The 17,357-nt window shown below is 42.7% G+C and overlaps 1 protein-coding gene across 9 annotated transcripts in view; it reads left to right on the top strand.

Moving 5' to 3' along the window:
* LOC137439021 (phospholipid-transporting ATPase IF) overlaps positions 1-17,357 on the top strand; it is a 214,811-nt gene that overhangs the window by 163,845 nt on the left and 33,609 nt on the right. For all 9 annotated transcript variants that reach the window (XR_010986841.2, XM_078767625.1, XM_078767622.1 and 6 more), the window contains 5 exons: positions 7,792-7,973; positions 8,151-8,363; positions 13,005-13,046; positions 13,294-13,432; positions 14,248-14,350. Coding sequence is in view for 8 of the 9 variants with exons in the window: in XM_078767625.1 (XP_078623751.1) it covers positions 7,792-7,973; positions 8,151-8,363; positions 13,005-13,046; positions 13,294-13,432; positions 14,248-14,350 (679 nt within the window). In the remaining variant the exon portion in view is untranslated. The remainder of the gene's footprint in view (positions 1-7,791; positions 7,974-8,150; positions 8,364-13,004; positions 13,047-13,293; positions 13,433-14,247; positions 14,351-17,357) is intronic.

Genomic DNA, 17,357 nt, shown 5'->3' with positions numbered 1-17,357 from the left:
CTGAGAAGAAGAAGAAGAGGATGATGTGCTTGGATATAAAACACGCAATCGTCGAAAAACATGAGCGAGGTGTCGAGGAGGACGTATATAACGGCAGAGGAGAAGAGCATGCCAGGCCACAACTTGTGGATATAAAACACGCAATCGTCGTGTTTTATATAAAACTTGTGCTTGGATATAAAACACGCAATCGTCGAAAAACATGAGCGAGGTGCCGAGGAGGACGTATATAACGGCAGAGGAGAAGAGCATGCCAGGCCACAACTTGTTCAGAGTGCCGGCGATAGCTCGCCTTCTCTTTGTGGAAAACACGGTACTGAGAAGAAGAAGAGGATGATGTGCTTGGATATAAAACACGCAATCGTCGAAAAACATGAGCGAGGTGCCGAGGAGGACGTATATAACGGCAGAGGAGAAGAGCATGCCAGGCCACAACTTGTTCAGAGTGCCGGCGATAGCTCGCCTTCTCTTTGTGGAAAACACGGTGAGATCCTTAACATCCAACAACTAATGGGACGCAAACGGGGCGCCCAGTTTAGCGGTACACACATTGATGAATCACCCTGCCTGTGATTCACCCATGACAGGTTATAGCTGGGTCGGGATTCAAACCCAGGCTGGACAGTTTAGACTTTAGAGTCAAGTGTGCGTACCTCCAGTCCAGGCCGTCCTGCCAACTTGTATGCTGCATACAGGTGAAATATAAAGCGCGAAATATTTTTATATATACTGTATATTTAAAAAAAAATTGGTGTGGTTTTTGGCGGGCTGGAACGGATTAATAGCATTTCAATGCATTTTAATGGGGAAATTTGATTTGAGAAACGAGCAATTTGAGTTACGAGCTCGGTCACAGAACGAATTAAACTCGTAAGTCAAGGTTCCACTGTATATATATATATATATATATATATATATATATATATATATATATATATATATATATATATATATATATATATATATATATATATACACATACATATATACAGACTTGGCATTTAATATGGAATATTTTTTTTGTGGGGATGAACTTACTTTACAAGATGACTTAGAACCAAAAGTTCATTGGAATTATGTTGAAATTATTCTAGATTTTGTTAATGTGACCTTTAAAAGAAACAAAAACCACATTTGACATTTTGAAGCAAATAAATTGATCCTTGAAAGTGATGCAAACTGATATCGAACTCAATTCACGGACAGTACTGTGTTAAACTTCTGTACGTTTTCCAGAAGTATCTCTTTATTTTGCACATTAGCCAAAAAAAATTTCAACAAAAGCTAAATTCTGACTGGGATTACGGACAGTAAAATTACAGTCCAGTACTTCGAGTAACCCCCACGAGCATTCAGGAGAGCACATACACGTCGAGGCATGCTTTTCACGAGATTTGCCAAGGTTTGGACAGGAATCGCTTGCCATGCAGTTACAATAGTCTGCTGCAATTCACGCACAGAGGTAGGCTGCTGGTCCAAGTTGTCGATTTGACGCATTAATTCTGCCCACAAGTTCTCTATCGGATTCATATCCGGGGACATGGCAGGCCACTCCATATGCTCTACACCACGGTCAGCAAGAAAGTGTTGGATCATGCGAGCACGATGAGGCCGTGCATTGTCATCTTGGAAGACAAAGTTTCCTCGAAAGGCTGCACGAGCAAATGGAAGCAATGTTTCTTCCAGAATGACCCTGTACTTGAACTGGTTCAGGTTTCCATTCAGAACAACCAGGTCAGTTTTGCCCCCTGCATGAAAAGCAGCCCAAACGGTCACCCCACCACCTCCAGCTTGGACTCTTGGCACTATACAATCTTCGTTGTGGGCTTCATGCACTGGTCTGCGCACTCGGACGCGGCCATCTTGACGATAGACCAGAAATCTAGACTCGTCACTGAAGGTCACGTGATTACAGTGTCCTGGCTGCCATTGACGGTGCTCTCTGGCCCACTGCAATCGGCGCTGGCTGTGTTGTCTGGTCAGGCGTGGCTTTCAGGGGATGCCTGGCACGATAGCCTGCTTGAACCAGTCGTTGGTTGACTAGCCTTCTGGATACAGGCATATTTGTCAGTTGCTGCCACTCAGCCCTAAGCCGATTAGCTGACTTGGTACGGCCATTGCAGACTAACCGGTGCAGCTGGCGATCATCTCTCCTTGTGGTTCTGCGTGGATCTCTCCTTGTGGTTCTGCGTGGACGTCCTGGCCTCAGTATTGGAGTAGGGACACCCCTCTGAGCATTTCGTTTCAGGATCTTTGACACCTGACCTTGAGTGATGCCATACTGCCGAGCAATAGCACGCTGTTTCATGCCAGAATTTTGTAAAGCCACCACTCCATGACAAACAGCATTGTCAAGTTGACGGACCATCTCCAGAGGAAGCGGCAATAACTTTTGAAGATGTGCAGCAGTTGTTTTCCACTAATACAGAACGCAACAACCCTTATATACCCGATTGTGAAGCCAATCATCAAATCTACCTGTCCTTACATTTTGTCACGCCACCTGTGATATAATCCTGTTATTGACCTCTTGCTGCGAAAGACAATCAGTGACATGGTTCTTTCAACAAAGACATCACCGAAGGGTAAAATAAACTCACCAGATTGATATACTGAGTTCAGAAAGTAAACCCAAGTCAAGAAAAAAAAAATTCCATATTAAATGCCAAGTCTGTGTGTACGTATATATATATACATATATATATATATATATATATATATATATATATATATATATATATATATATATATATGTATATATATATATTTGCGGATTTCGAGCCCGTCGACGTACTGAGGGGGGTTAAGTCCATGAGGCCGCCCCCACGCTATACTCGTGGTGGCCGGATTGCTGGGAAATTCCAGCCGCCGGACCCACAGCTAACGCGTGGAAGGGTTAACGGTCACGACCCGAGTACCTTCGACACACGCAGCTGTGAGAACGGGGGCTGAACCTCGTACGAGTCACGCTGGTCTTTAACGCCCGAGCAGTTGTGCATCGCGTAACTCATGCCGTTAGCATGATGAACCCGATCAAGCGGTTTTAACTCGTGCAATGCTAGGCCAATGGTGAAAGGACGAAGATGACCAGGTTGGAACCAAACCACAGGATTTATTCACAAATGTACAATAATTAAAGAAAAGGACACAGTGGAGAACCTTAACAGCCTTACTTACGTTCCCGGACAAGGGCCCTCAGACTCGTTCGGGGAAGGGGAGGAAGAGGGGAACGCGCACAAAGCGCGGCCGCTTGGTGCAGTTCGCCTGGATGGCGCGTTTGACGGATCCCCCCAAGGATGTTCGTGGCAGGGACGTCGATCACAGTTGTGCACGTGCAGGGAGTCCAGGCAGAGGTCATCAGGGTAGAGAGCGCGTTCAGAGTGCGAATCCAGAGAGAGAGTTCGGGGGTCCGGGCCAGTTTTTATATCCTCCGAGCCCCACTAGAATGTTCCACGGGCCTCCACTGGCCGCCGGGGGTCACGTGTCGTGACAGCCCCTCATTAGTCACTCCCCTTAGCTCTCATTGGCCGCCGTTATTGGCCACTCCCTTTAGCTCCCATTGGCTGTTCGCTGCTTACCAGCCACGCCCTCCAGCTCCTCCCTCGGGCCTGCTAGACTTGCCCTAGGCCCATGACATGGCATTCCAGGCTTCAATGAGGCCTACCCTTTCTCTACCTGCCTCAACGCATACTAACACTGGGAAGGAGACTATACTTCACATTAATAAGAAATAACTAACTAAGCGAGGCTACATGTTGTGGTGTAACTAACTATAGGGGGGTTGCCTTTATTTACAAAAACCGCAACTATATATATGTATATATATATATATATATATATATATATATATATATATATATATATATATATATATATATATATATATATATACATATATATATATATATATATATATATACATATATATATATATATATATATATATATATATATATATATATATATATATATATATATATATATATATATATATATATATATATATATATAGATTAAGAACACCTCACAGCCACAAAACACGAAATTAAAAACACTTCACAGCCACGAAACACGAAATTAAAAACACCTCACAGCCACGAAACACTAAATAAAAACACTTCACAGCCACGAAATACGAAATTAAAAACACCTCACAGCCACAAAACATGAAATTAAAAACACCTCACAGCCACGAAATTAAAAACACCTCACCACCACGTCATTTTACACCTCACCGCCACATAATTCAAAATACCTCACTACCACATGATTCAAAACCACCACCACGTTATTAAAAACACTTCACAACCATGGAAATAAAAGTTTCAGGGAGTAGTTCAGTGACAACAGACACTACAACAACAACAACAACAACAACATGCATTTTAAGGCCATTTTCCCTGCGAGAGCGGGGGTTAGCCTTGCGGTCCCCATGACGATCTTCTCCATTTTGCCCTGTTTTCTGCATCTCTCCTTGTCAACCCCCTTGCCCGCATTTCTTCTTCCACCATCTTTAGCCAAGTCTTTCTCGGTCTTCTCCGTCCTCTACTTCCTTCTACATTCATTTCCATCACTCTTCTCATCCAGTCACTTTCATCCTTCCTCAACACATGACCAAACCATCTCAACCTGTTCCTCTTCACAGCATCAATCACAGGCTCTATTCCCATCATCTTTCGCAATTCATCATTTGTCTTCCTCTCTCTCAACGATACTCCGCACATCCACCGAACCATTCGCATTTCCACCCTTTCCAGCCTTCGTTGCTGCTCTACGTTCATGACCCATGTCTCGCTCCCATAAATCATGACACTTCTCACACATGCAGCACACATCTTTCCCTTCAGCTTCAACGACACTGCGCTCCTCATCAGCACGCCACTCAGTTCCCGAAACTTCTTCCATGCACATCTCACTCTAGCAACCTTTGCCGAGTCTGATCCACCTTCTCCATTCAGCATGTCTCCGAGGAAGCAAAATGTTTTCACACCTTCCAGCTTCATGCCGTCTCCAAGATCCAACTCAACATTTCCTCCATATGCAGCTCCCTCTGTGCACATCTTTCATTTGAATGTAGCTGCCACACTGGTTAATGACCCTCTCAGACCACTGCATTTTTGATGAACCCACTCAGCGCACATTGTACATTGAATGGAGTTCACTCCGACACCCTTCCTGCACACAGCACATGACCACTTACCAGTGCTTTCCACCTCACCACATGCTTTACCACTTGCCATCACCTTTGTCTTTCTGATATTCACCTTCAGACCTTTTGTCTCAATACATTCCTTCCACTTGTTCAACTTTTCCTTCAGTCCATCCATACTTTCTGCAATCAACACCTGATCATCTGCATACAACAACTCCCACGGTAAACCCTCCTTTACGTTCTGAGCCAGCACATCCATCACAGCTACAAATAGTAGTGGACTTAGTACCGACCCCTGATGCACTCCCCCCCCTTCACCTCAAACTCACCACTGTTCCCGTCCTTCGTCCTTATAGCTATGCACGCTCTTTTGTACATTGTCATCACTACTCTGATCAACCATTCCTCCACTCCTAACTTCCTCAATGCCCATGTCAATACTTCGCGTGGAACCCTATCGAATGCTTTCTCCAGATCAACAAACCCAAGAAAAACTTCTTCCTCTTCTCCATGTACTTCTCCTGCAACTGCCTCACAATAAAGAGCGTGTCTGTCGTTCCTCTTCCTGGCATAAATCCAAACTGCATTTCGTCGATCTTCACCTTCTTCCTTATCCTCCTCTCCAACACCCTTTCCAATACCTTCATTCCATGGTCCAATAACTTTATCGCTCGGTCCGAGCCACACTCCAGAGGGTCACCTTTTCCCTTGTATAGAGGGACGAGGGTACTCAGTTCCCGATCCACTGGAATACGGCCTCTTTCACCACCAGATTACAGATCTCTGTCATTCTCTTCACACCCCAACTTCCTGCTGCCTTCAACATATCTCCCACAACTCCCGTCGGCCCTCCCGCTTTTCTACTCTTCATTGCTTTTATCGCTTCCTCAACTTCCTTCTCAGTTTTCTTCTCTGCCGGTCCCAAAACTGGGTTACTCTCTATGTTGCCATCCCATTCATTCTCTGTATTCAACAGCATTTCCATATATCTTTTCCATCTTCCTTTAATTCCATCTGGGTCCACAACGATTTGTCCCACTTCATCCTTCAAGCAACTCACCCCCATCACATCACACCTATCTTTCACTATCTGCTTTGCAATCCTGAATACCGCTCTCTGACCCTCTTCCGAATCCAAGCGTTCTCCGAACATTTTCCTACATGCCTCCTGCGCCTTTGCGACCTCTTTCTTTGCAGCCTTCTTGGCTGCCTTATAACTTTCATGCTCTGCTTTTTCTGCTCCCGTACCCTTCGCCTTCTGCCACTCCTTGAACTTCTTCCTCTTCTCGTCAATCCTCTTTCCAACTTCATCATCCCACCACCATTCCACGACATGGAATCAATCCCCAATCGACGATACATGAGACGATACAACATGACAACAGACACTGCCCAGATATATAGATATATAGATAAATAAACCTGAAAATCGCAGAGCCAGAATTATTTTTTTGGTCTGAGAAGCCCATGCGAGGTTTCTTCTTCTGCAGCCTCTCACAACCCTGGGTGAATCTGCGATCTTTTTTTTTTAAGTTCGAATTTTGCCAAATCTGTTTTATTCGTTTGTTAATATACCTCAGCCATTGACAAATCTGGAATTATAATTTTATTTGAGGTTCAAATTAACCCGGGACATTGTGTCAAATGATGCCTGCAAGTCTGTACATGTGATAAATTAATTAATTGTCCACAGGCGAAGACTTCTTCTTCACGCAATAACAACTTCCAGCTTCCAGACCGTACATCCAATCATCTTCAAATTTTGCACACTTGTTACTCCATGACTTCTACTACAGTATGAAGTTTCACGTCGATCAATGAAGTGGTTCAAGGGATATAAATGTTTTTATTATTTGCGTTTAATTAATGATATCTGCCAAACCACGTGACCTATCGCAAATTCCAAAAGGACATTTTAGTAGACTGATATGCTGAACAGATTTGTGAAGTTTCCCCTCGATTGGATCATAAATGAGGGAGGAGCTAGGTTTTAAATGTTTGTGCTTAAAAACGTCATAACTCTGAAATCATGTGATGCATGACGTCATGCTCGCTGATTTTTTTGTTCGTCATGTGTATGCGATTCTGCCTGCACGGTTTGGCCTCGATCTGTTCAGGCGTTTTGGAGAAAATTGGATTTTAGTGTTTTTCACTCAAGACAATATGGCGGCCGAACCACGTGACCTGTGACGTCATAATTACCATTAAAATATTCTGCAGACCGAGTCCCTCCTATGTTAAAAATTTGCTCTCAATCGGTCCAATTATTGCAGAGAAAATGGTTTTTAAAGGAAAAAAGAAAAAAATTCCCCAAAAATTTCTCCAAAAAAATTCCTGGATCCGGAATCATTTCCTGAGATTCACCAAAAACTAATCAATTCTTCCTTATCCCAAGTGCAATCATCCCACCAACTTTCATCCAAATCCGTTCAGAACTTTTTCCAGATATCTTGTTCACAAACACATGAACACACACACACGGACACGAGCGAATGCATTACTCCATGGCGGGAGTAATAATATGCCTCCCTTGGCCGCTCCCCTAAGGAGCGTGTACTTCTAGTATGTACCATTCATCTTGCATAGAAAGTGAAACTAACCTTTGTACTCATGTCAAAAAGTGTTCCTGGCTCCTGCAGCTTGGCTTGCGGACTCTGTGCTTTGGCATGCGCCGCTTGACGCAGAAGGAGTTTACAGAAACTGAGGAGTGCCTTCGTGTCGCACGTACGGCTCGTGCTGACCGTGACAGGCTTATTGAGGAAGCATTTGCCTCCATTGAACAACAATATCACCTCATTGGAGTAACCGCTGTGGAGGACAAGTAAGCAAGGGCAGGATGGTCTTGTTTCACTCGGTCTTGTGTTCTATCAGACTTCCCTGTTTGATATTGGCAGGTGCTTTATTCATATATTTTTGTAATATGCATGGAGATTAACTTGGTGCCTGACTTATCTGTATCAGACCCCGTCATCTAAAGATTAGCTCTTGTCCTGTGCAGGCTGCAGGAAGAAGTTCCGCAGACGATTGTTCAGCTGGGTCTCGCTGGCATTGCCCTCTGGGTGCTGACAGGCGACAAACGCGAAACAGCTGTTAACATTGGATACTCCTGTGGCCTGTTTAGCCATGACATGGTCATTCATAGCTTTACCAACGATCATCCGGATGGTCTGCGCAATGCTGAGCTTGCTCTCGGCCTCATCTCACCCTCTGAGTATGTCCTCGCACTCACTGTATTTTATGTTATCACCATTACGTATGTCCCACACTACCCCTATAGCCTTTTTTGTTTTCCATATTATTTATTGTCTCTCTCTTTTTGCTTTTCTTTTATATATGATCGAGGCTCATGGACAATTGAGGGGACAGATGGTAAAAAGGCAACAAACTGGCAGTGGGGCAACAGTTGGACGCAATAAGCAAACAATGAACAAGAAATAGGAGAGAGGTGAGGCATAAACATAGTAACCTAGAAGTAAGAGGGGGGTTAAGTTGAGATTAGGTAGGGTTAATGAGTGTATAAATGACAGGAGGTGGTAGTGCACCTTGCCTGCTTTTGATTAATTGGAGAGAACAGTGGGATTGAACAGCTTCAGGAAAGTGGTTTCACAAACGGCAGAAAAGAAAGAAACAAATAGATTAGGTGGACAGCCATCATGAATTTTGGAAGCCTAACTAGGAGGGTTTACTGGAAGAATGCGTGCATCCTGGATTTGCTAGGGATAGTAAGGGCATTTTATGAGATATTTCACAAATCTGTTAACTAAATAGTTACCAAAAAATTTCTTCACCAATATGTTTGTAAAGGTGTGTAATAACATGTGTTAAAATGTTGAAGGTCAACTCCCGTGGGAAACCCAGAAAAAAAGCTGTTGAATTCGGGTACCGAAAAATTATTTTCGAGAATTTTTATTTTTTAAAATCGGCCCTTAAGTAACTTATGAGGGGTCAAATAAGGGTTTTTCATGATTCTGAGTTGATTGTTAACATTTATATTTCACCACAGACACTCCTTTGTGGAAAAATAATTTCTAAATATATCTCATTTTCTACTTTGCAGGACATGGAGTCTAGCAATATGGATGAAGACGTTACTCCACCTGTGCTCAATTGCTTCATCTGTGCACGCTCGGATACACCAGCTGAAAGGCTCATACAGGCAACTCCAAAGGGATACTCAACTTTATTGAAACAAGCAGAAACTGTCGAAAATGTTACTGTTGTGGAACGTATGAAGGAGGCTCAAAAGGAAGGAAAACTGAGGTACCACCAGAAGTGTAAAAATGATCTGTACAACAACTTTGTTGCAACCACCAAGAAGTCAGCTCAAGCATCAAAGGCAGAGAAAGAGTCATCAAAGTTGAAGCGAAGACGCACTACTTGTGAGTTCAGTTCATCAACTGGCTGCAGTTCTAGAAGATCACAGTCAGTTGACCTCCTGTATAAGGATGTATGCATTCTTTGCAACCAACCAGCCCAGCTCTACAAAAATAATCCAGCACAAGCTAGAAAGAAATACAGAGTGCCAGATAATTTGACTGCAGATACACTGAAGGCAAGCTTGCTGAAGACAGCACGGAGTCGCGGGGACGTCTGTCTTGACAATCGGTCTCAAGAACATCTGAAGGCTTGCAGGAACAAGTGTCAGCTGACTATCGATGTCAGTCATACTGTGTGTGGTGGGGTATGACTTTGGACCTAAATCAATCAAGGCAATATCATTGGATATGAACTTGAGTGCCGTCTTTATGATCTGAGTCTTCTCATCTCCATGGTCAAGATTAGCATGATGCGCTCGCAGAATATTGTCTGTGCCATCTTTGAGACAGAGTACATCTGCCCTTCTTTCCTGTGTTGTGAAATACAAGGTGTCTTCGTATTTCTCTAGAAGTTTTATCTTTAGCCAATGCTTTGAATAAGAAAGGCTCTTCTCTGATGACTGATCAAACTCCTGCAGCTTTTCATGGACTTGGTCCATGTTCATTACCCCATGCTCTAATTCTGAGTCTAACCATTCGCAGAATTCAATAAAAACTGCCTCTCGCTCCTCATCAATACTCCTCTGTCCTCTCTTACTTTTTCCTTCCTCATCAGTCTTGGACAAACTGTCACCTCTCGCAAACATAAGTTTGCATCGCAAATGGTACAGTGTTTCTTCTGCTACCAAGTCGTTGATCCCTTCCAGGCGTCCAGTGACTTCAGTGCCCCAGTCATCCCCGCGACTCCGTGCTGTCTTCAGCAAGCTTGCCTTCAGTGTATCTGCAGTCAAATTATCTGGCACTCTGTATTTCTTTCTAGCTTGTGCTGGATTATTTTTGTAGAGCTGGGCTGGTTGGTTGCAAAGAATGCATACATCCTTATACAGGAGGTCAACTGACTGTGATCTTCTAGAACTGCAGCCAGTTGATGAACTGAACTCACAAGTAGTGCGTCTTCTCTTCAACTTTGATGACTCTTTCTCTGCCTTTGATGCTTGAGCTGACTTCTTGGTGGTTGCAACAAAGTTGTTGTACAGATCATTTATACACTTCTGGTGGTACCTCAGTTTTCCTTCCTTTTGAGCCTCCTTCATACGTTCCACAACAGTAACATTTTCGACAGTTTCTGCTTGTTTCAATAAAGTTGAGTATCCCTTTGGAGTTGCCTGTATGAGCCTTTCAGCTGGTGTATCCGAGCGTGCACAGATGAAGCAATTGAGCACAGGTGGAGTAACGTCTTCATCCATATTGCTAGACTCCATCTCCTGCAAAGTAGAAAATGAGATATATTTAGAAATTATTTTTCCACAAAGGAGTGTCTGTGGTGAAATATAAATGTTAACAATCAACTCAGAATCATGAAAAACCCTTATTTGACCCCTCATAAGTTACTTAAGGGCCGATTAAAAAAAATAAAAATTCTCGAAAATAATTTTTCGGTACCCGAATTCAACAGCTTTTTTTCTGGGTTTCCCACGGGAGTTGACCTTCAACATTTTAACACATGTTTTTACACACCTTTACAAACATATTGGTGAAGAATTTTTTTGGTAACAATTTAGTTAACAGATTTTCATATGTTTCCCTTACTAGGAGGGTCAGCTGGCTTTGGAGCTGAGATTTGCTTATGGTCAGTTTGAGAGGTCATGACTGATGATGATGCCTAGAAGTTCTAAAGACTGAACCTCTTCCAATTGCTGACTATGGAAATAGATAGGTGTGTGCATTTGATGATTCCTCCAGAGCGACAGATTTGCCAAGATTGAAAGAAATGTTCTGTCAAACCAGCATCTAATCAATTCCAGATCAACGGAGAGGGTCACAGCTGCTGTCTTCCTCTCCGTGGCATGTAGTACTGTATTGCATTTTGTGGAGTCATTTGTAAAAAGGAAGATAGGGTTTTCCAAGTTACTGCCGGAGAGGTCGTTTAGATGTATTAAGAACAAGACTGGGTCCATGCCACTGCCTCTGTCTCAAGGCCCAACCTGCACTGGGAGAGGAGAGAGAGTTCTATTGATGACAATATGTTGACGATGTGATTGGAAGAAGTCAAAAACTCTGGAATGAATGCATCCCTGTGTATGCCATAGGCAGTGAGCTGAGCAAACACAGCACGATGCCGGACTTTGCTGAATGCCTGAGATGTATCCAGGGAAATTGACCTAACCTCTTGCTTGATATTTAGAGCCACCAACCATGTGATCAGAGAGCAGTTTCTTTGAAAATAGGAAAGACTTGTCATCAGCAGCAATGATTGATTTAATTATTTTGTTTATAATGGGAAGTGCGCTTTCTGATCTGTACAGCGATTGGTCTCTTACCAACCAGTTGGGTCTTTTACCCTTTGTATTGTCCCTCCCCTTTTCAATCTCCCTCTTTACTCTTTTGACTTTTACCTACTCGTACCTTCATATGTGGGTCAATATCTCAGTGAATACTCAAGTACAGTGAATACTCTTTATTGTCATAATAATATATAATTACAATACGTAGGTAGAGAGCATACCTCACTAGAGCGAAAACTCCATCAGGCTGAATTTTTCTGGTCTGTACAACAGTTTACGACAGTTTACGTCTTGTATCCCACTGATAGGCCGGATCTGCATCCGTATCTGAACCAAAATTTTCTCGGCTTGGTATTATCTCCTACTCAACTCATCCGCCAAGTTTTGTCTGAATCTATCCACAACCTTTTGAAGTATCGTGCTATATATCGTTTTTGGCCCCGTATTTCAATGGTGAAGAATCACTTGAAAAAATTAAAAATAAATTATTGTATCCAGATCCAGATCTGGATATTCAACAAGGCCTGATCAGTTACGGTAGTCATTGTCACACATCCAACCTGTCCAAACTTTCGTCGGAATCCGTCCATAACTTTTCGAGATATTGTGCAATTTATCATTTTTGGCTGATCACTCAATGGTGACAAATCACCTTAAAATTACCGGATCCAGATCTTTACCAAAGTCTAATCAATTTGTCCTTGTCATACACACACAACACCAAATTTCTTCTGAATCCGTCCATGACCTTCTGATATGTCATGCTCACAAACAGACAAACCGAAATGGGTGAAGACATGACATTGGTCCGCCTTCGGTGGAAGAAGTCATTAACAGAAATCTACTTAGTTTCTGTGCCCCTACTTTTGATCCCATTCCACCCCCTCCTCTCGGTTAGCCGCCATTTGTCTATTGTTCAACGTCTTCCTTATTTTTAACAATACCTTATTTTTATATCAAATAGAACAGCTGTTCCATTTGTTGTGTCCTGATCTGTTCTGTGTCCTCACTCTTCCACGAGCTGAGACCATGTATACGAAAAAGAAAATCCCTACATGGTAGTCTCACTCGCTTTCATGTGCTTGTGAACAGGTTGATTAACGGCGTGCAAGATGTGCAGGCCACCGGCAAGAGGTGAGAGCATCAGACACAGAAAGTCGGAGTAAATTGGATGAAGATCATTTTTGTGGATCATTATTGTTGGAGGCCTTTGGCCCATAGACTTGGGCCTTCGAACATGCCTTACTCATTGCAGGGTTATTGAGTATACTGTATGTGTATAGTGAGCGTTAAGCCAGCATTTAGAATTTGACACCATCTTATAAATGGCCAACACATAAGTAGGCAGTCACAGCTGCTTTCTTGCCATGGTGTCTGACAGGGCTGATACTCCGCACGGTTTAGTGATTGAGGGCTCCTGTGTAGCAAAACTACTGTCGGATCGACCACGCCTGCAAGCTGTGTGCCAACGGGTCAGTGCTGTCGTCTGCTGTCGCATGTCTCCCCTGCAGAAAGCCGAGGTATGCATTTTCCTTAATTGTTCCCTACCTAACTGACATTCTTGTCCAGAAATGGGTTTAATTTGCTGCTGACTGGAACACTCCATTCAAATATCCATCTATTCAAATATCCATTCCATTAAAAATGCTCATGGTATCCTACAATTTGGGTTTTATTATTTTGATTAATATATGTGGTGAGCTTGCTGGGAGTACCAGCTTGCTGGGATGAATGATCCCGGTGTGAACCCCGGTTTAGAATAGGTACACCGTATCCCTGCGCATCGTAAGAGGCGACCAAGGGTTGGCGCCAGGAAGGGCATCCGGCCATAAAAACATTGCCTCAAACAGGGAACCATGATTGTCATGGGGCCCGCAAGGCTAACCCCCGCTCTAGCGGGGAAAATGGCCTTATAACGATCATTCATTCATTCATTCATTCATTTTATATGTGGTGAGCTGCCACAAGCAATTAGGCTTATAGGTATATGATGCTGCTAGAAAGCAGCAACACCTGATAGGTTTGTTCTCTTAGACCATGTGGACCATTGTTGTGTATTCACTGATGCTTTGTCTGATGTCTGTACCATCTGTGATGGAATGGTTGCACTGTGTCTGCTTATCTAAGTGGTGAAACAATTTTCTGTCAACTATCAAAACTGTTGTTTTATTTTTTGGCATATTTTGCAGTATGTGTACATGAGCATGAACTCCTAACTGACGATATATTCCATGCAAGAAAATGTGGCCTCAGCATGAATTGGATTGAAATCAATACAGACAGCTAGTGCAAGACGGTAAGACATCACCCTGGTATGGTTTTGTCCATTTAACAGATTGTACGATTTGTGAAAGAGCTGCCCGGTAGTCCCATCACGCTTGCTGTTGGTGATGGAGCAAACGATGTCAGTATGATTCAGGAGGCTCACGTTGGTATCGGTACGTCACCATTAACTTGTTGATCAATTCTCATACCGACAATCATCTCGGCACGATGCTGCAAGAGCAACATTTTGAACTTTCCATCGATGACACCTCCAAAGTCAAATGCGTGCACCTTCTCAGTTAATGATGGTGTCATTGTGCCATTAATTTTCGAAAACCTTGTATCGCTGGACAGGACAAATCAAATTGTTGGACAGCACATTGGCCCAAACTTGTTTTGAACACTGTACAATACTATAGGTTCTTGTTAAGATGAAGTGTTTGAGGAATCTTGATTGCAAAATGAGAAAGCATCTCAAAATACAAAGCCCATCCACATCCACTTTGTACTCAAACTAAACATGACGAAAACGACAGTTATAATTGTATATATTTTTTCAATTGTTTTCTCCATATTCTCATAATAAAGGTTTGTTGAAAAATTTATGACAAAACCTGATTTTGGGTGGGTGAACCTGGGATCTCCAGGAGTAAAATAGGCTATATTATTTTTCCAATTTCAGCTTTGGCCTCCAGCATTCTCAGGTTTGGACTCCCGCATAACATTCACGTTTGCATAACGTTCATTGTGACGATGTTTTCATTGTGACGATGTTGTTTTCCTGGGTGCCGCACAAATGGCTGCACCGATCGCTGCACAGCTGCACCGATCGGACTCGGTGACCTCAGACGAAGACCTTTTATAAGGACACGGGTTGAATCCCTGCTTGAGAGAATTCCAACCTCCTCCCCGCCATCACGGCCTTCTCTCCAACTCACAATCCCACGAGATATGCGGAAAGGACGACCCAAAACCAATTATCTTCTTTTTGATTCGTATATAAACATCATTACAAGTAAATAATGACCTCGGCCAAAGTTCAAACGACGTTTAATCTCTGCATGAGAGAATTCCACACAGCTATTTGGGCAGTGTATATGCAAACAGATCGCTGTCTCCATCGATCTTGCCAAGGCTGTAACAGCTATCCGGTCAAAATCCTTTTAACTGTTGATTTGGTAGTTTTTACAATGAAGGAAACACGTATCGGGAGTACATACGACAAAGTGATTGTGAATGTGACAGCTCTGAGGCGTCTTTCGCTTCGCATCACAGTGACGGTGAGCACCAATATGGCGGCTGTAAGATTAAAATCTGGCTTCAAGCCCCCTCACCACCCAAAGCCTTCAACCAGACATATTAACACGCTCCTCCCCCTTCATTCCCGTTCTTCAAAGCAAAGCGGTAAAAATTGTTGTATCGCCATTATATATGACGAGCAACGGTACCCGCCCGAAGGGCGGGGCTTCAATTTGGAGGCGCGATTTATATAAACATCCGTTAAATATCACACGAAAATCATCAAAATCTAAACAGTATTTTTCGAATTGCAATTTTTAAAAAACCACATCACTGTTCATTTCGGTAAATATTATTCCATCGTGTTTCAAATCGTGATATCAACAGTTGATATCACGATTTGAAACACGATGGAATAATATTTACCGATATGAACAGTGATGTGGCTTTTATTGAAATTCTAAAGATACTGTTTAGATTTTGATGATTTGCGTGTGATATGATTTACCGGATGTTTATATAAATCGTTTAAAAAAATTTAAAACCTTAAATTTCTGATATTTTACCTTTTCATTTGGGCCTCCCAATTGGAGCCCTGCCCGTCGGGCGGGTACCGTTGCTCGTCATGGCGATATAACAATTCGAGAAGCAATCGAGACAATCAGACAGCAATCGAGAAGTGCTTAAACAGACATTGATTTTTTTTTTCCAAGAGTATAATCGATCATTTCTTCTTGTTTCCATACTTTTTTTCCAATAACATCCCTACATCCTTTTTCATTAAAAAAAAAAAAGTTTTTATTTCTTGTTAAATAGCTTTCCAGCGACCTCAAAGTAAATCAAATTAAATTTACTATTAATTATTTACTCGATTTTACATAATTTCCTCCATCTTGTGGAAGTACCTTTCAAACGCGAGTCAGCGTTATATTCTTTCTTAACACACTCGGCATTAGGGTCACATAAGCTATGCTGCTCTACTGAGTTTGGCTGACACTGCAAAAGGAAAGGATGCTAAATGTTACAGCGAGGCAATGGGCCTAGTGAAGGAAGTAGGGACTTTCAGATTTCTCATATGTCTGGTCATCTGGTACGATATACTTGTCCAGATCAACTAAGTTAGCAAGGTATTGCAGTGAAAGGACGTACAGTTGGATGTTGCATTAGACCTAATCCAGGCGTGTCATGCTCACTTTTCTTACGAATCCAGGCACTTTTCTACGAGTCTGCAGATGAACCAGTTTCAGACCCACAGACAAAGTTCAAAGTTAAATTTTTATTCACGGTTATTGTCCCCCGTCGCACCGCGGAGCGAAAGGGGGACTATGGTTTTCCCCTCCGTCCGTGTGTGCGTGCGAAGGTGCGTGCGTAAGCGAAGGACCGAATTCTTATTTGGTGTGTGGGTGCAACCCACGTCAAAATCCAAGATGGCCGCCGCCATGTATGTCTGAACCTTGTGAGCGGAATATCTTGAAAAATAAGCGAAGTACCAACTTCTAATCTGGTGTGTGGGTGTATCTAGGCATAAGGAAAACGCTATTGAAAATTGGGTCGCCACGTCAAAATCCAAGATGGCCGCCACCATATATATGTCTGAACCTTGTGAGCGAAATATCGTGAAAAATAAACGAACTACTAACGTCTAATCTGGTGTGTGGGTGTATCTACGCATAAGGAAGAACGCTATTGAAAATTGTGTCACCACGTCAAAATCCAAGATGTCCGCCGCCATGTATGTCTGAACCTTGTGAGCGGAATATCTTGAAAAATAAGCGAAGTACCAACTTCTAGTCTGGTGTGTTGGTGTATCTACGCATAAGGAAGAATGCTATTGAAAATTGGGTCGCCACGTCAAAATCCAAGATGGCCGCCGCCATGTATGTCTGAACCTTGTGAGCGGAATATCTTGAAAAATAAGTGAAGTACCAACTTCTAATCTGG

The sequence above is a fragment of the Myxine glutinosa genome, chromosome 13, assembly GCF_964187855.1.
Source record: "Myxine glutinosa chromosome 13, kmMyxGlut1.1, whole genome shotgun sequence".
Taxonomy (NCBI): Eukaryota; Metazoa; Chordata; class Myxini; order Myxiniformes; family Myxinidae; genus Myxine; species Myxine glutinosa.
The sequence above is the reverse complement of the archived record's forward strand: the minus strand, read 5'-3'. Positions and strand labels throughout refer to the sequence as shown.